This window comes from Ictalurus furcatus, chromosome 28, assembly GCF_023375685.1.
Source record: "Ictalurus furcatus strain D&B chromosome 28, Billie_1.0, whole genome shotgun sequence".
NCBI lineage: Eukaryota > Metazoa > Chordata > Actinopteri > Siluriformes > Ictaluridae > Ictalurus > Ictalurus furcatus.
This window is the reverse complement of record NC_071282.1, coordinates 18,843,621-18,862,313: the sequence shown is the minus strand read 5'-3', so window position 1 is coordinate 18,862,313 and position 18,693 is coordinate 18,843,621. Positions and strand designations below refer to the sequence as shown.

At 43.4% G+C, this 18,693-nt stretch overlaps 2 protein-coding genes across 2 annotated transcripts; both read left to right on the top strand.

Moving 5' to 3' along the window:
* Positions 1 to 536: 536 nt before the first annotated feature.
* On the top strand, positions 537 to 10,473 carry si:dkey-251i10.3 (uncharacterized protein LOC553498 homolog). Its single transcript, XM_053618112.1, has 14 exons — positions 537 to 772; positions 1,193 to 1,514; positions 2,004 to 2,097; positions 2,464 to 2,534; positions 2,644 to 2,857; positions 3,171 to 3,326; positions 3,613 to 3,732; positions 4,168 to 4,262; positions 4,491 to 4,692; positions 5,451 to 5,841; positions 6,538 to 7,004; positions 8,647 to 8,831; positions 9,256 to 9,355; positions 9,903 to 10,473. The coding sequence occupies exons 2-14, from the start codon at positions 1,498 to 1,500 to the stop codon at positions 10,209 to 10,211; spliced, it is 2,421 nt and encodes an 806-aa protein (XP_053474087.1). The 5' UTR covers positions 537 to 772; positions 1,193 to 1,497; the 3' UTR covers positions 10,212 to 10,473.
* Positions 10,474 to 11,362: 889 nt separating this feature from the next.
* si:dkey-251i10.2 (uncharacterized protein LOC562682 homolog) lies at positions 11,363 to 18,154 on the top strand. The gene is made up of 5 exons (XM_053618117.1): positions 11,363 to 12,123; positions 14,538 to 14,650; positions 15,434 to 15,540; positions 15,867 to 15,931; positions 16,461 to 18,154. The coding sequence occupies exons 1-5, from the start codon at positions 11,934 to 11,936 to the stop codon at positions 16,580 to 16,582; spliced, it is 597 nt and encodes a 198-aa protein (XP_053474092.1). The 5' UTR covers positions 11,363 to 11,933; the 3' UTR covers positions 16,583 to 18,154.
* Positions 18,155 to 18,693: the final 539 nt, after the last annotated feature.

Below are 18,693 nucleotides of genomic sequence, written 5' to 3'. Positions count from 1 at the left end.
ATTAAACGTGCGCAGTTTACCACTTAACCCCAAATGTAGATTAAAACGTGTCGTGTGTAAAGTTCTGCCTCTTTCAGTTTTTTTTTACACTCTGAAGCTAACGTGGCTAACCAGTAGCCGTAGCCTATAGCCTCGGGTTTAGCATCGGGCACTGATCGTATTTCTGTCTCAAACAGACTTCTTGTGAATTCTGTCTCTGGATGACACACTGATTTCTATAAATAAATATGGACAGAAAAGTTGGGCATCGGATTCTTCCTCAGTGACGAGCGTAGCGTCAGATTTAGGAAGAAGGGGCGTGGCTTAAAGAAGTCATTTATGCTATTTTACAAAACAATTCACATATACAAATCTCTGCCCTTTAAATAAGACACTCTGATGAGGTAGAATTACTGTTGCCACCTCAAATGTGATTATTTTTCCTATAACAGGACATCCCGAAGTGTTTTATTCCTCTTACACCAAAGCAAAAAAATTTGTTCCTGTTCTCATTTACGTTATAGCAGCTACAAACAGTCCTTCTGCGAGCCTGGAGCGTATCCCAGGGAACTCAGGGTACAATGCAGGGGACACCCTGGACACATCAGGGCACAATCACACACCCATTCACACACTACAGACAATTTGGAAATGCCAATCAGCCTACAGCGCGTGTCTTTGGACTGGAGGAGGAAACCGGAGTACCTGAAGGAAACCCCCAGAGCATGGGAAGAACATGCAAGCTTCATGCACACACGGCAGAACGGCAGCCACCGTGCCCCCCTAGATTTGGGTAAAATTTTTGTGCTTTTGTGAAAAAAAAGGCATCTTACCTAACAATTTACGTTTCTGGATATGAAATTTCACCATTATTGCTATATTATTAAAAGACGTATCATTATATGCACGTTTATACATAGCTCTATTATTATTTTTAGGAGACCAAACAAAAATAATTTCTGTTTTCAGTGATAAAAACAGAAGTTTTTTGTTTGTTTGTTTGTTTGTAATACAAATGATCAGAACCAAAATAAATGAACAACAGTCTCTGCATATGTATTACAAAAGATACAATATGTTTACGTTTTGTAAAAATTTCTTTTTTGTATTGTGTATTAAAAACGTACATTATATATATATATATATATATATATATATATATATATATATATATATATATAATTTGTTTATTTATTCATTCATTTTTTAATAGAATAGACTGGAAAAGATTATATGGATATTCGAACGTATTGGGAACGTCGGAGTCCACTTCCTCATACGTCATCATCCTGCGACGACGCGTCACTGGCAATGGCGGAAGCTAGCACAGTGAAAATTGCTTTAACAGCTTTGGTCAAATCGTTTATTTAAAAGTAAATATATAAGAAGTGTGCTTACTGTTGTTCATTTCATGATTACGTCGATCTTGTGTCGTTTTATTAAACAAAACAAACAACAACAACTGCTTGAGAACTTTATCGTGCGACTTCGCTGCTGCGCACGTGGGGCAGATTCAGCATGGACTCCAGAACAAGGTGTTTTTCTCTTCTGTTTCTTATTTCTTATTTCTTATGTTTAAATTAAAGTGTATAAGATGTCTGAACTTAAAGGACCTGCAGTGTCTTTACATAGAACAAGCGTTATGAGTGTTTGTTAGCACTCAGTGTAGGCAGGAAATGTTTTAGTTGTCACTACGACATTAATGTAGCGAAGAGGTAATAGAAGTTTATAGCTACCAGTTCAGGATAAAGCAAGATGCATGTCTAAGCTCTCTCTCTCTCTCACACACACACACACACACACACACACACTAAACCGTACAGAATCTATCAAAATGAACTAAACGCATAGATGTGTGAGAATTGATTGGAATAATAATAATATAGTTCGTGTCAGTGACGTGTGGGGGGGATGTGTATCAGTAGATTAAGTCTGAATTTATCAGTTGTCGTTGTTGAGTTAATAACAGACTCCTTGTTTATTTTCCCCCCAGCTGAATTCATTGCATTACTTTCTTTCCACAGGAAACGTGTTAAAATGGCTGCAGTGCTGGTGGATGATGATGAAGAGGAGCTTTCTCCTGATGAGGAGAACATGATCAGTGCCAGTGAGGACGAGGTAAGACACACACACACACACACACACACACACACGGTCCTACAGCCAGTTTTAGCATTTTGTCTTTACGCATAAGATGACCATTCTTCCCCCCCCCCTTCAACAACGTCTTAGTTTAACGCTCGTCATGTAAATAACTTTCAAGGTTCTGGAGTTGTTGTCATGGTGATGAAATTCCTAACCAGGGCTTCATGATGTGATTAAAACATGCAGTAAAGTTTTTTGACGCTTTTTGTAATGACATCAGATGATATATATATTTTAATATAAAGCATTTATGATGAGTATAAAGATGCTTCTTTTTGAAATATTATCTCTGTGTGTGTGTGTGTGTGTGTGTGTGTGTGTGTGTGTGCGCGCACGCAGGAGGACAGCGATGATGACAGGAAACACACTAAACTCCTGGAGGCCATCAGCTCTCTGGGAGGGAAGAGAAGGTCAGCATGAATTATTTATTTATTTATTTATTACCCATGTGTGCTAATTAATTAATTTTGGCGATGGTCAGATGTTGGTTGTCATGGTAACACATCACCCCTTCTTCAGGAGGATGCAGGCGGAGAGATCGGAGGCCAGCCAGCAGGTCTCGGAGTTCTCGGTGAACGCAGAGGGAGCGGGAGAGAAGGTCAAGCTCTCGGACCTGCTGGGTTGCGCGGAGGAAACGCCTGGAGCGCCGAGCAAGACCAAGAAGCAGCTGAGGAAACTGCAGAACTCGAAAGAGACGCTGGAGCTCCCGCTGAGCCGCCAGCAGACCGAGAAGGTGTGCGTTTTTAACACCTTCACACACGCAGTACAGTCACAAGGGTGCCAATACTTTAATCTTTAGTGAAACTATATAGAGTGCTTACACTTTAAAACGTTAGATTTAAACAATGGCGGCAGCGGTTCAGGAAATCACACAAGCCGCTAATAATAATAAAATTGAATGAATTTAATTGGCTTGTAGAAACAAACCCCACCCCCTCTGCATTCTCATTGGTCGGCCCAGAAAGCCTGTTGTGAAAGTTTTTGCTCTGAAGCTTGTTTTAGTGTGTTTTATTTAAAAAAAAAAATCGCTGTGTGTGTGTGTACAGATCCAGAGGGGCGTGGCATACGAGCGCAGCAGTAAGGAGGTGTCCCGCTGGGAGACCGTCATCAGACAGAACCAGAAGGCCGAGCAGATCATCTTCCCTCTTAAACAGGAACCAGCCGGACCCAAACGTGTGGAGCAGGTGGTGGCCGGATGGAAGGTGTGTGTTCTCTCCCTGTGTGTGTGTGTGTGTGCGTGCGCGCATGCTGTGTGTGTGTTTCATCATATCTTTAACAGTGTTTGCTAAGAAACAAATTGGTTGCATATTTTATCATTTTTATAATCATTATCATAATACTTTTTGATCAGCCTACCTTGTAAAATATTAAACATGTACAGATATATAATGTGTGTAATAGACAACGTATTTATAAAATTATCTATTTCTGACTTTGTAAATTTTATTATATATATATATTTTATAAAAAAACCCTTCTCTCTGTCAGGCTCAGACTCCTCTGGAGCAGCAGATCTTCAGTCTCCTGCACAGTAATCATCAGCCGGTCACTGACCCCGTGTTGACCCCTGTGGAGGAGGCGTCCATCAGGGCCATGAGTCTAGAGGAGGTGAGTGTCGGTCACGTCTTACATAAACCCGGCCTTCGGAGTCTAGGCCACGCCCCTCCCGAGTGTGCCACTAAATTATGTGTAACGGTTATACTTGCCTTTGACCGTGTTCATAGATAACGGTGTTCAGCTTATAAATGCGACACAAGGAACAAAGATTGTCAAAATGGGGCGGATTTAAGTTCTCCAGGAGGGAAATGCTCCTGCGGTGCTGGGTTCAGAGAGGAATCTTGGGTTGTCAGGCGCTGGGTGCAGGTTGAATGTCGGGTGTCAAGATTGCCTTTATTTTGTCACGTATACATTACAACGCAGTGTCTGATGTAGCCTGTCTGATGGCGATGTTGGATGTCAGACGCTTGATATTTGCTAGATTTGTTTCGTGGCGTGTGTTCGGTGTCGGTGGTTTGTTAAAACGTTCCTGGTTTTGGTTTGCAGGCGAAGATCCGGCGTGCTGAGCTCCAGAAGGCGCGAGCGCTGCAGTCTTACTACGAGGCCAAAGCTCGGAGAGAGAAAAAGATCAAAAGCAAGACGTAAGCGGGAAAACATTAGTTGTAGTTAATTTAATAGCAGCGTTTTGTTTTATACTTTATTACACAGCGCATCATAGTGCATACGCACACACACACCACTGACGATTAAACAACTTCTATAATCTGTTTCAGGTTTTTTTCCCTCTTTAATTTTTTTAACGATTTATTCTGTTTGTGGTTTGGAGTTTTATTTCTCTCTCTCTCTCTCTCTCTCTCTCTCTCTGTCAGGTATCATAAGGTACAGAAGAAGGCTAAGCGTAAGGAGTTCTTGAAGCAGTTTGATGAGATGATGAAGACGGATCCGGCTGCGGCGCTGGAGGAGTTGAAGAAGATGGAGCTGTCCCGGATGGAGGAGAGGATGTCCCTCAAACACCAGAACAGCGGCAAGTGGGCCAAGACCAAAGCCATCATGGCTAAATACGACGAATCGGTGAGAACGGCCACGTGGGAAATCTCACTGACTAATTTGTTATAACGAATTTTGTTTAGCGGGGGCCGCGCGCGCGTCGTGTTTAGCGGGGGCCGCGCGCGCGTCGTGTTTAGCGGGGGCCGCGCGCGTGCAGTGTTAGGTGAGTTGCGCTTACAGTGAAAACGTTCACCAAGCGTTCACCATATTCCCCTTTCTGTTTATATGGTTGTTTTTTAAGGAAAAGGGGCGGGGATGAGCTGTTCTGTTCCGACTGGGGGCGGGGCTAATTTTCAGGCCAGAAATGAATGTAAAACAAACTTACAATTTCAAAAAAAAAAAAAAAAAGTTTTTCTCTGTGAAACTGTGCAAGTATTCCAGGTGTGGACACGCCGTAAAACTTTACACACCGCACCTTTAACGTTCGCTCTGCTGATTTTGATTTTAATCGATTTAGGTTTCACATTTTTAGTGGTTTTAATATTGTTTAACACTTTTAAGCCATTTTTTTGTTTGTCTTTTAGTATGTTTTAATTTTAAGGATATTGTTTTATCTGTTTAACATAACGTTTTATTTATTTATTTGTTTGTTTGTTTTATTCTTTTATTTATCCATTCTTCAGCCAAGTTCGCTGGTTAGTTTTACCCACAGCAGCAGGAAGGGGATTTAATCATCGTAACATAATTGTACACGACACTCGTCTCTAGACGATACACAACCGTATTTCTTTATCACCACGCTGATTGATCCTCTCTCTCTCCTCCCGTGCGTCGTTTTTCAGGCCCGTAAGGCCATGCAGCAGCAGCTGGAGCTGAACAAGGATCTGACTCAGAAACTCGTGGTGTCATCAGACGATGATGACGAGGGAGAAGACGACAAAGAGGCGAGCGCTCTCCCTGATTTCGTGAACGAGCCCGAGTCCGCCTCCGGCTCCGTGAACCCCTGGATGAGAGGCAAACTGAGCAGCGAGGGTCACGAGGTCACGGCGGATCCTGTCACGACGACTACAGAGGAGCCAGCAAGCAGCCAGAGACGGGAGGAGGAACAGGAAGAGGAAGAGGAAGAAGAGGAGAACGAGGAAGAGCAGCTGCTGAGGCACTTTCAGACGAAACGGAAGCTGAGGCAAGACCGGGAAGACGATCTGGTCCCTGTCACACAGGAGGAGCCAGACGGTACGTACTCACACGCTCGCTGTGACATTTGTCCATTATCTCCATTTGTCTTGAAGGGGGCGTGGCCTAAATTTCATGTTTCATGTAAGTAGTAAACACACACACACACACACCGCGTTTATTACTTACAGGATCCGACTCAATCATGTCTGATTATCTGCAGGGTTTAGTGTGTTAATGAGCTGTGTACAGTGACCACACACACACACACACACACACACACACACACACACAAGGCTAGTGTTGGTGTCAGTATCAGAGGTGTTGTAATGTATACACGCGCTAATAAAGCGCTTCTCATGTATTATCCAGCAGCACTGAGTCACTTAACTGCTGGAATCTCGTCTCCAGTTACACGGATTAGCTCCGGTTGCTATGGTGATGGATAAATAACTTTTGGTCAAGTATCCGATGTAATAAAGAGGAGCGTGGTTATCACTCAAACACATGCCTAAGATCAATATCTGGAGTGATTGACAGCTGCGTAAGTGTTTTAAACTCTACATTAACCGATGCCCTGGAAGCCCCGCCCATTTCCCCGTAACGAAAATGTACTGTAGGCTATGTTTACTGCGTTTTAGCTCCGCCCACTTTTCCTGGACTACTCGGTATCCCCCAGTGATCACGATCACGTGGTCAGCAGGGTTTGTGTGAAATTCCGTTGCTGAATTTTTGACGTCTCTGATCGATCCTCAGCGCGCGCAGGAGCACAGGAGGACGCAGAGGAAACGGCGAGAGACGTACAGGAAGAGGAAATGGTGGAGGAGGACGAGGAAGAGGAGGAAGAAGAGGTCGTGTCTGAATTCAACACTCTGTTTAACAGGCTGATGAAGAGCACTCGCACGCCCACGGAGCCGCCGCCGCAGGGCAGAGCCAGTCGGATGCGAGAGGCGGAGCTTGCGCATGATGAGGAGGGGCTTCTGGATGAGGGGCCGGTCCGTGCTTGCACCATGGAGGACCTGGAGGCTCTGGTGCATGATGGGACTGCGGAGGAGACGGCGGCGTCTGCTTCACATGCCGCCGGCGTGGACACCTCGTCTGAGCCACGGAGCGAGAAGAAGAAGAAGAAGAAAGAAATCGACCCGAGCGAAGTGCTCACTAAAGACGCCAACGTGATTACAGTGCCGCTGGCGCCGACGCTGGTGGAGGGAGAGGAAGAGGAGGTGAGTCGAGGGATGTAAACCCGTATTCTTTTACGTTTAGATTTTCTACTTCGTTTCCTGCTTTTCGCAAAAACCGGGTAAACACGACGACCGCCGTAAAAACGGTCGAGCGAGCTTCACCTCGAGTTTTCTCTCTCTCTCTTTCTTTCTCAAGCTTTCTCTCGGTTTATCAGTGAAGCTCTCACATTTCTGAGTCTACGTTATAATCTGATTTCAGCAGTTATCAGATCACTCGCGTAGCTCTGTACACGGCCTGCTACCGTCCTCTTATTTATGATAATAACTCGTGTATAACAGTCGTTAATTTATTCATCTTAATAGTAAATACTAAACATAAAATAATTCAATCACACGAAACATTAAGAGGACGCTTACTGATTGGTTACACTGTGTTTTCTAACAGCCAATCAGAGCAGAGTCGGGCCTTATCGATGTCACGTGAAGAGGTTCAGCAGGGACCCCTAACAAAATTACGTTTTCGAAATGCATTAAAAACAGCATTCAAGGGTGAAATAAATGTCAAATTTGATTTTTAAAAAAGTAATTTTTAACGCATACTGTTAATTTGAGAGATCTGCTTTTACGCCCAAAACGATCGTAAAATTAAAAATAGAGGCAGGTAGAAAAAGGTGCAGTTTAAAATAAAAACCTATTTACAAATAAAAAGAGTAATTTCGGATGCCGGAAATAGTCAAAACGTTGTTTAGCAGGAAAACTCTCTGAGCAACGTGAGATAAATGATTTGTAAAAGAAGGATTATATCGAAAAGTGTGCTGTATTTAAAACAAAAATAGATAAATTAAATTGTACTGTTTACTTTTTTTGTAGTTTTACTCCGCCCCCTTTTCCGAGATGTCACTATTCAAAACAGAGACCTCTAAAATGAATCCAAAAAAAAAACCACTTCAAATAGCACGACAAAATTAGTCAGCGCTAGTTTTTATTTCGCCTCTAGAGGCCGCTCTCGTACTGTATAACGACAGCAGACTCTTCTCGGCTGCTCCGCGACGGGAAACGCTATCGGTGTGGGTTTTCACAGAGAACCCATAGTTCCAGCGATCAGTTATCGGTGACGATCAATCGGTCGACTTCTGATAAAGTCGGGTAACTTTCTCTTCCGACGCAGTAAAAGCACGGGCGGTCTACAGTCTACACCGCTCCAGAAATGATACGGACAAGTTACACTAAATATATGAACTGTCCTTAAATTACAGCATGTTGTTTTTCCTGTAGAATCTATTTATATTCTGTGTGTTTTGTTTGTAATGGTGTCTTCTTACGCAGTTATTCTGTCGTGTATTTTCGTGTAAAAAAGCCGCTCTGTCAGGACACTATCTTTTTATATATATCGTGTACACGCGCGCCAGACCTGATCGGCCAGTTCCGGCTCGGATTAGCGGAAATAATTTGCTCCTGAACTTGTTGATGGAACGCACTGAGCTTGGGTTAACCTGTTCTGCTAGATCAAGCCAAACCCGGATATTATTAGCTGGCTTTGTGGGTTTTTCCCCGTGTGTGTGTGTGTGTTTGTGTGTATTCGTCTGTTTATGTCTGTTTTGTTTCTCTTCGCTGCTTTTCTGGAATGAAACGAAACCATGGCGATTTAAAAGAAAGTGAGACCCGTCATCTGTCTCCGCTTTAGGGCCCGTCGACGCAGATGTCCATCATTAAGGAGGCCTTCGCGGGAGACGACGTCATCTCCGACTTCCTGAAAGACAAAAAGAAACAGGAAGAGGCGGGGAAACCCAAAGTGGTGGACCTGACCCTGCCCGGGTGGGGGGACTGGGGCGGAGTCGGGCTCAAACCCCCCCGATACAAACGCTTAAAGTGAGTCGTACGGGAATTGCATCATATCGGTTATTTTATTTATATTTACTGTTTGGATATTCATCTTAACTATGAGTAGATGGTTACCATGGATACGTTGGTGGCGGGGGGGTTGGAAAGATGTTCAGTAAAAAAATAAAAATAAAAAAAGCTAGTACTTTTTTTCAAGTCTGACCGTTGATGATATTGATGCACCTTCAAATCAGATGTAAATCTTGCGGAGATTAAAGTATTGGCACCCCAGCTCCGATGCGGCACATTTGATCAATTATATACGGGGTTTCATTATAGAAGAAAATGTGAGTTTGTGAATGTTGTACTGTTTATGATCGTGTCCATCAGTCGTCTCCGTCAGAGACAGGAACTGGACCGGGTTACGGATAGTTCTGGAGGCCGGGGTCACTTAGCGTCTGTTTCGTTACAGGTTTCGGCTGAAGCTTCCTCCTGCTGCTCCGAGAAAAGACCAGAAGCTTCCTGCAGTGATCCTTTCCGAGAAGAGGAACTCGTCCATCGCGTTACATCAGGTAACCTACAGCTCAGAAAGGATGTGATGTACAGACGCTTTAAAGGAAAAGGAGAAGCGCTGCGGACGGAGAAATAAAATCAGATGAACTACATAATGCCCTGCTTTTCTTTTTAATAAACGCTGCGATCGCTCAAAATGTCTTTTTATCAAACCAGAATATCACCGTATACTTAAAGTGTCTCTCTCTCTCTCTCTCTCTCTCTCTGTCTCTTGGTGTCTCCCTCTCTCTCTTTCTCTCTGTCTGTCTCTCTCCCTCTCTCTCGGTCTCTCTCTCTCTGTTTGTCTCTCCCTCGGTCTCTCTCTCTCTGTCTGTCTCTCTCCCTCTCTCTGTCTGTCTCTCCCTCTCATTCTGTCTCTCTCTCTGTCTCTTGGTCCCTCTCTGTCTGTCTCTCTCTCTCTCTCTCTCTCTCTCTCTCCCTCTCTCTGTCTCTCTCTCCCTGTCTCTCGGTCACTCTCTCTTTCTCTCTCTCGCTGTCTCTCCCCCTCTCTCGGTCTCTCTCTCTCTGTCTGTCTGTCCCCCCCCCCCCCCCCCCCCCCCCCCCCAGGTGAGCCAGTTGCCGTTCCCGTTCCAGGACAGCTCTCAGTTCGAGACGTGTATCCGTTCTCCCGTGGGTCAGACGTGGAACACGCAGAACACGGTGAAGAAACTCACCGCGCCCAAAGTGGTGACCAAACTGGGCTCCATCATCGAGCCGCTGAGGAAAGAGGACTTCCTGCCGGAGCAGAAAAGCGCCGGCGCGCTGAAGGAGCGGCCGCAGATCATCCTGGAGGAGAAGGGCGGCAAAGCGGGGAAGCGAGGGGGCGGAGCCAGGCGAGAGCGACGACGACGACGTCAGAAGAACAAGAAGAAATAGAAGAAAAGAGGACTGACTTTACTCCGGACGATCGCATGACCTCGTATGACCTTTGGACTCGAATCGTCTTGAACGAAGAGACGGCGATCATCGTTGGACTTTATAAAGGAGAGAACTAGAAGCTAAAGTGGACAGATTTAACGAAATGCGTCACAGGAAAGAGAAACTCGTTGGAAACACAGTGTACTTGTTTTTTGCCTCGTCCTCTCGGGCGTGTCTCGGCCTCTGATGTCTCACGTGTCATTAAACTGCTTATTCTTATTCCTTCTTGTTAAATACATGTCAATTCTGTCATCCAGATAAACCCCTAATCGAACTCGACACGTCTCTAAGAGCGTCTGCCTCCTTCTGCTCGGGATACAGGAAGTGCTTTGAGTTTGTACAAAAAAAAGCAAAACCAAAAGGAAACAGTTTGTTCACGCAAAAGAAGTTTGATTTCACGGCTCCGTGTAGAACAAAACGCAAGACCTTCCGTGTCCTGACGCAGATCAGACGCGTTTCCCGAAACCCTGTTCAACATCTCGATCTGATCATGGTCTGATCTGATTTAAACAGTACGTTATAGATCTACTCTTCTGAGGTTACGGGTTTATATAACACTCGAGACTCAAAATCCACAATAAACAGTTCAACACGTGACCGATCAGAACGTCCCGAGGGCCTGTACAGGACCGTGTGCATGATTTAAATGACATTAAATACGTTCTGTGTTCAACAGCTTGCGTAATATGTCCTTGTGATACATTTACTCTCTCATATCTGATCTATCAGACCGTTTATTAATATTCTAAACGTTCCTGGCGTTCTTCCGTCCGAGCTCGTGCACTACACGAGTGCGTCTCACTGAAATCCGTCATTATAGGGTCATATTTGGGGAAATCAGAGGCTCAGATCCGAGCTCGGGAGCGTGACGGGATCGAACATCTTGACCTCCTTAACGTACGCTGTGAATTTGGAGAAAATCTGAGGATGTTGATTTTTTTTTTCGCCCCAGAAAACACACAAAGTTTTATAACTGGTTTTTTTTTGTTTGTTTGTTGTTTTTTTTTAGCAAAAAAATTTGACATTCTCAGATTTCCACCCAATTCACAGCGTACGTTAAGGAGGCCAAGATGAACGCAGGCGTGCCCTTGGTTTGATCCCGTCACGCTCCCGAGCTCGGATCTGAGCCCGGTCCGTGTACACGGTATAGTGCGTTAGAATAAACCTGTGACTTGTAGCTGCTGTTTACAGGAAGTTAATGAACGGCTTCGGACCGGCCGGATTCCACATTTGGACAGCATTCCGATGTTTTTGAAAGCTAAAACAACAGATCATTGATGAAGTGTTCAGGAGGAAGTAAATCTGAGCGACTGAAGCAGCATTGTTGTCTGAAACTCAAGCGAGACAGCATGTTTGTTGTTGGTGGAGATCATTTCCTTGATCTTTACCAGCCTGCAGAAGTTCCTTGTATGTCCGTAATCAGTATACGATAGTGTGTGTGTGTGTGTGTGTGTGTGGTGGCGGGGGTGAGGGCATTTCTGGGAATTGAAGCCTCACCTGAACCAGAGTGGATGAATACTTCATGAAGCCCAAGCATGATGAAAGGAATGAGGGGAGGATTTTGGTTGTTTTTTTCATGTCACTGTGACTCAGCACAAAGTTCCTTCTCAAATCCGCCTCTCTCCCCCTCCGGTCTTGGACACACATCCTCTCCTCTGTGCTTTTCAGGTCGGTGCCGACATGCAGGTCGTGCTCTTTGTCGCTTTTTGGCTCCAGGTTTGGACCTCTGTAACGGGATATCCGACCGGAGCTCCGGTCGGCAGGTGCGTGGACATGACCCCTCAACACGGCGTCACGGCGCAGTCGGGTCCGTCTCCTTACACCATCGCCATCAGCAACACCACCTTCAGCACCAATCAGGCCATCACAGGTAACCTCTAATGCTGCGATGGGATTTAATGAGTTTCCACCTTCAGTGTAGTGAGAGCAGATAGTTAGGGAAACGGGATAGTTTACATTTTCTGATTGTTAGTAAGAGGAACTCGTAAAGGTTTCCCTCATAAATTGTTCCAAATGGAACATTTTTTAGAAAGAAACCTTTATTTCTAGAGGATGGATGGATGGATGGAGGGAAGGATTGAGGGCACTCCTGAGAACGGAAGGAGCCGGTTGAGAACGGTTGGATGAACGGATGGATTATGAGATGATAGGAGAAGGTTGGCTGGAGGGATAGCTAATGAGCTGACCAGGGATGAAGGATGGAGGGAGGGAGAGATGTATCGTGACCAGGGCAAGAGGAGGTTAGATGAAGAAGAAGGAAGCGATCAGACCAGCCAATAGAGAAAATGGTGAGGATGGAGTGATTGTGAGTAGGTAGGGAGAGATGGAGAGATGGTGAGTTGATGAGCAGGTAGATCTGGATGAATAGTGAATAAGCTGTCAGATGATTGATGTTTGGAGGGATAGTGAACAGTATGAGAGGGCTGGATGGAGGGATGGAAAATGAGCAGTAGGTATTGCTGGAGTTGGTGAACACGATGGTGGATATTCGATGGATGGAAGGATGGAGGAACCGGTAGACTAGACTAAACGGTGGTTGTTTACGAGAGAGGTGAAGAAGAACAGATGAAGGAGAAGTGATGAGGTCTGCAGGGAGGAGGAGGAAGAGGTGGTCAGAGGTCTGACATGATCGATGGAGGGATAAAGCAGTGGAGCAAGAGGATCTGGAAATGGACGGCGTAGTTTAGAGGGTGCAGATGTTTAAAATGGAGGTGTGATGTTAAAGGTGTAATACGATGCCGCCTGTACAGGCAGTTAGCGTTGGCGTTAGCACCCATGAGGACGAGGAAGAGCTTATAATGCTTCATAAGTGATTCATGATAACATTAGAGAGGGTAAGGAAACGGATTAGGAACACCTCCGGTGAGCTCAGAGACGGCAGGAGCTCGGGTTTTTTATTTATTTATTTTTTGGATGTCTTGTGCTTTAAATATCTCTCGAGTTACTCAGACGAGCGCGTTCGACTGTTTCCGTCTCGCAGAATATGAATAGATATTTATTTATTTATAAATGTACAGAAATGGATTATTGGTAATGTGTTAACACAAAGTATTTGGGGGTTATTTTATTGGGGGTTTTTTTTTGGGTTTGATTTTTGTTTTATTCATTTATTTATATGAATATGAATATTATTAATTCATTATTTATAAGTTCCTCACCATAACACACAGAAGATGTACATTCCTCATCGTTTAAAGCTCATTTGCATGTTTTCCGTACAGTTTGTACACTGCTAACGATAAATGATGAATTATCTTTCTAATTCTCAGTTATTTAAGAGTATTCAAATGAAGTTTCAGCGCTCTTTGTATGATTTAATTTGAATCTCTTTGTTTATTTGTGTTGATCATATGCAGCACACTAAATGTGATGTTAAAGGAAGGATCTAGATTTAAATACAGCTTCATTTCATCAAATACCTGTGTTTTTTTTTTTTTTGTGGCTGATTTTTCAAATAATAAATTACCCAATTATTTGTTCGGTTTATAATGTAATGAAATCTTTCTAACAGCCAACGTCACTCCGTAAGTGTAAACGTAAACATCGGGTTTTGGGTTTTTTTTTTTTTTTTAAAAAAGTGCATTTATTAAATAGTTTCATTAAAATGACTTTGTTCCTAAATAGCTGAAAATTAATCATTAGTGCTCGATGATTAATTAAGTGATTATTATTTTAGACATTACAGGGAAGTGAAAATTATGATTATTTTTTTTGCTCTGAGTAAATCACCTGCTCCCCCTGCTGGCCATGCTCTGCCATTACACTCAGTTAAACCCAGCACACACACATTCTCTAGGTGATCTTAATAAAATCCCTCATAAATTTAAATACAGAACAAAAATGTATTAATAATAAAACTTCTATTGACTTTTTTTCAGGTGTTTTCTTTTTTCCTCAGGGCTAAAAAGTTCATGTGACTCTGCTGTGCAAGATATAGTAATCCTGTACTAGTTTTATTCATTTTGTTTGTTTATTTTTTTTTTTTAATGAGGGGGAAGAGCACAGGGTAATGTCATAACTCGTGAACGATGTTTAGGTGCTCGCCGTAATTCGGGATTAAGGATCATGCAAGTCCTGCACTTTTTTTCTTTCTTTTTACAAGACTTCCCCCGAGGAAAAACTGAACAGATTATAGCTGTTTTGTTTTGTGTTACTGACTCGGACTGTTTCTTTTGAGGAGATGCTAAAATTGAGACTATTAAGAGTGCAATGTGGATATTTTGGAGTAAGTGTTTGTGTGGTGTTAATACCGTGTGTGTGTGTGTGTGTGTGTGTGTGTGTCAGTGACGATTGAGGGCCCGGAGTATGCTGGCTTGCTCCTGAAGGCTCGATCCGGCTCCAGCACTGACGCTGTGGGGACCTGGGGACCTCCACCACTCAATACCCAATACTTATCGGTATTTACACACTCACACACACACCACATTTAGAGCAGAAAAACATTAGCGTGTAAAATGATGTTTATTCTCCACCTTTCACAGACCCTTTATAAAGGCTGTTCGGTCTCGCCCATCTCCTGTAGAACTTTTTGTGTGTAGTACAGTGAAAATCAGAGGCTCAGATCTCGGCTCAGGAGCGCGACGAGACGAAACCGAGCGCGCTCCTGCGTTCGTCTCGGGCTCCTTAACGCGCGGTGCGAATTTGGTGAAATTCTGAGAAGGTTGATTTTTTTCGCCCAAAAAAAACACAGGCTAACCCCTTACCGTTTTTTAGGCCGAAAAATTCGACCACCTCAGGTTTACACCAAATTCGCACCGTACGTTAAGGAGCCCGAGACGAACGCAGGAGCGCGCTCGGTTTCGTCTCGTCGCGCTCCTGAGCCGAGCTCTGAGCGTGAGAGCGCTCTTTAATCACAGCAGATATAACCGGTCGCTCCAGACTCTGGCTTATTACAAAGACGACAGAAATGCAGCTCGTCACGTTACCAAACAACCTTAAGAAGCGTAAACGCCTCTGTCCTGAAGATGTAGGAAAACAAAGTTACACATTTACCTTTGACACTGGAGACTCCTTCCATAAATGTTAAATAAACGTCACCATGTCAATGAACACGTTTTTTATTTATTTATCTGTTTATGTTGAGTGTTCGCTGTGCAGGTCTCCTGAGAACGAGCTGTTACTATAGCAACGATAATAGAATGGTGTAAAACTTTATTTCATTACACATGTGTGTGTTGTAGTGCTCAGGAAACCAAAGTGCCATCACACACTCCAACAGGAACCGTAAGAACAGCAATACCAGCTACACCTGGATTCCTCCAGCGTCCCTCACGACCGCCTTCATCACGTGAGACACTTGCGGGGTTTTGTTTTTGTTGCAGATTTAATATTAAAATAAAACACTGAACTGATGCCGGGGACGATAAACAATACAAGATGACCGTTAAAAATAAATACGCATTTATGTGCGTAACAGTGCAAAAGTAATGGCACCTGCTGTACCACTTTATACGTTTAGTACGAACTTAACCCAGTTTTATTCCTGTAGTTAAATGACTTAAATACTATTTATATAAATAAATGTAATATTAATTATAGTACTAATTATAAGATTTATGTTAAAGAATACTTGTGTATATATCTGACTTAATGCATGTGCTTTTGGTCCTCCAGGGCCACTGTAGTCTCCAATAGAACCACTTTCTGGGTAAACCTCACATCAGCAACGCTGACCAGAGGTGAGATTCAGTCATCATGATAACACGTGTACTTTAATTCAGATCCAGGAGTAAAATGTTTCAATTCTGCCTCCCAGACCTGCATCATTTATTGAGTGTAGTTTATTGGAAAGCAGAGGCTCAGATCTCAGCTCAGGAACGTGACGGGATGGAACTAAGTGCACCGTTGCGTTCGTCTTGCCCTCCTTAACGTACAAGGCGAATCTGGTGAAATTCTGAGAACGTTGATTTTTTTCGCCCGAAAAAACACAGGCTAACCCCTTACTGTTTTTTTGGGCGAAAAATTCGACGTTCTCAGAATTTCACCAGATTCGCCTTGTACGTTAAGGAGGTCAAGACGAACGCAACGGTGCACTTAGTTCCGTCCTGTCACGTCCCTGAGCTGAGATCTAACTGCTTTACCTCTGACACTGGAGACTCCTTCCATTAATGTTAAATGAACAGGTGTGGGTGTAAAGACACACAGCTGGTTTAAAATCCAACCCAACTCTTTTTGATCTCCTGTCTTGTGACCTTTAACCTCCCCCAGGTGGAAACAGCAACGCAGCAGCTGATCACAAGATGGCAGTCACACCTGTTCTGTTTCTCACGCTCCTGATGTCCACGCTGGTCCCATACTCTGTGTGTGCATCCTCAGCGACTTCCCCTTAGTCCTGTCTAAATCAACAAACACACATCTGAGCTGAGAAATAAAGCAAATGTAGCAAGGTGTCAGGGTCTGTTTATATTTAGGGTGATTAATGAATGAAGGGGGAAATGTTCACGGTGTGACTTGTGCACTGGGTTACGTACAGCATAACATTGGCCTTTTGCCTCGGCTAACCCTAATCTTAACCCTCTACTCTAACTCGAATTCATCAACTTGATTAAAGGAACACGTTTGGAGTGCTGTGTCGTTTCTCTCACTGCTTATCTGTGCCTGGTGGAACAAAACGAGACAGAAACAATTATGATAAATCTGTAAGAAGTATTTTTACCCCGTAATTGTGATATTAAGGCAGTAATAGGAAGATCATTCCGAACTCGATTCAGTCGCTAAAGCGTGATAATGTGACGGCGTCTGTTTCTTTTTTTTTTGTCTGTAATTATCTCCTTGTCAGAAAGCCAGAGGAATAAATTAGCACATAGACGCCAAAATAAGGTACTGAGCGCACACGTGTGTGTGTGTCATTTGCAGTTGTGAATGTAGAACACAGTGTGTGTGGTGGAGATCATGTGTCACTCACTCCTGAGCTGAGAGGAGTGTGGCATTTCTGGCATCTCTCACCATCATGGCGTGTGTAAATATTAACAGAGTCAGTTCCTGCGCTGCATAAAACAGGTCTAGTGACTCTATACACACACACAATTTCTCTCCAATATACAGTCAAACATAGGGTGTGACAATAAGATACAGTCACAGGACGATAATTAAACACCACAATATCACATTTCATTTGGAACTGACATTTTAAGATGCGTAACCCGTCAAAAACCTGCGTCCTGAACTGATTGTGGTCGGAAACTTTGATGCTCGTCCTAAGATGGACAAACAGTTTGATTTAATAATAATAAAAATAATAATAATAATAATTCAATTAACCAGCTGTATTTGGTGATCATAAATCCTACACTAATAGGAACAATGTCTTAACTGCGCTATGACTTCCTGATAGTGTTAAAATAATTTCGCTTTTCAAATACTTTTGAACCGGATTTAAGACTCTCCACAAGGGGGCGCTATAACAAAGCTATGAATTCAAATTAAATGACGCAGAAATCAGCGTTAAGCGCGGTTGTTTGAGTTACACGTCCGGCTACGTAATAGCGACGTACGCTCTCGAGAAGAATAGACCGTCTCTGTTGCTTCTTTCCACGCCGTATTTTAATTCGTAAAGACTGTACGCCTTTAACGAGAATGACGGGACGAGATGAAACCGCGTTGACGAGCTTTTCTTCTACTTTTGTGCATCAAACTAATAGCAGGTCAGAACTAAATTCGCGAGAGGGGAACCGAAGAAACGTCGGACCACTGCCCCCCCCCCACGGAATCACTCGAGACGGTCATTAAGATCTTTAACTGTATATTGGAGGTATAATTTGTGTAGAATGGAGAGAATCTGAGTTTAAATATCGCTCTCTCTCTACCTTTGTTTTAAGATACAAAATGTGAATTGCTCAACTGCTGTGTGCTAATGCTGATTTGCATAGAATGTCGGGCGTGGCCCGAAACGACTCCACACAAACAAAACAGAGGATTAGAGTCAGAGGAGGATGACTCAGAGTTTACCTGAAAGCGGAGGTGCGGGGATCAGAGTCACCGAGTCTGAGCAGGAAACGCAGACGGAGAAGTGTGTTTAGCAAGTCAGAATTTTACCAGAATCAGGGACGGGTTTAAAGCGGTGTAGGAATCATCTCCCACCTGCACACAAACAATGACAGAAGAAGAAAGTACGGGATTAGGAGAGCAGGTGCATCTCAAAAAATCTTAATCTCATGGAAAAGTTCAATTTTTTGCCGTAATTTAATTTTTAAAAAGTGGAACTTTCATATATTTTAAGCTTTTTTTGGTTTGAATCTCGAGAAGAAGAAAAAAAAATCCAGTATCTCAAAATATTCAAATAAAGAATTTATAATACAGAAATGTGGACCTTGTGAACAGTATGTTAATTTATGCGCTGATGCTAGTAGCAGCAGGAGGAAGAGTAGCAGTAATAATAGTAGGAGTATTAGCAGAAGTAGTAAAGGAGTATTAGTAGTATTAGGAGTAGTGTTAGGAGTAG

Excerpts from the sequence above, each read along its gene's own strand:
- si:dkey-251i10.2 (XM_053618117.1), top strand. The coding sequence starts at position 11,934 with ATGCAGGTCGTGCTCTTTGTCGCTTTTTGGCTCCAGGTTTGGACCTCT. Across the intron at positions 15,541-15,866 it reads CTCACGACCGCCTTCATCAC|GGCCACTGTAGTCTCCAATA; the intron begins GTGAGACACTTG and ends TTGGTCCTCCAG. Across the intron at positions 15,932-16,460 it reads ATCAGCAACGCTGACCAGAG|GTGGAAACAGCAACGCAGCA; the intron begins GTGAGATTCAGT and ends AACCTCCCCCAG.
- si:dkey-251i10.3 (XM_053618112.1), top strand. Across the intron at positions 2,535-2,643 it reads TCTCTGGGAGGGAAGAGAAG|GAGGATGCAGGCGGAGAGAT; the intron begins GTCAGCATGAAT and ends CCCCTTCTTCAG. Across the intron at positions 9,356-9,902 it reads CGTCCATCGCGTTACATCAG|GTGAGCCAGTTGCCGTTCCC; the intron begins GTAACCTACAGC and ends CCCCCCCCCCAG.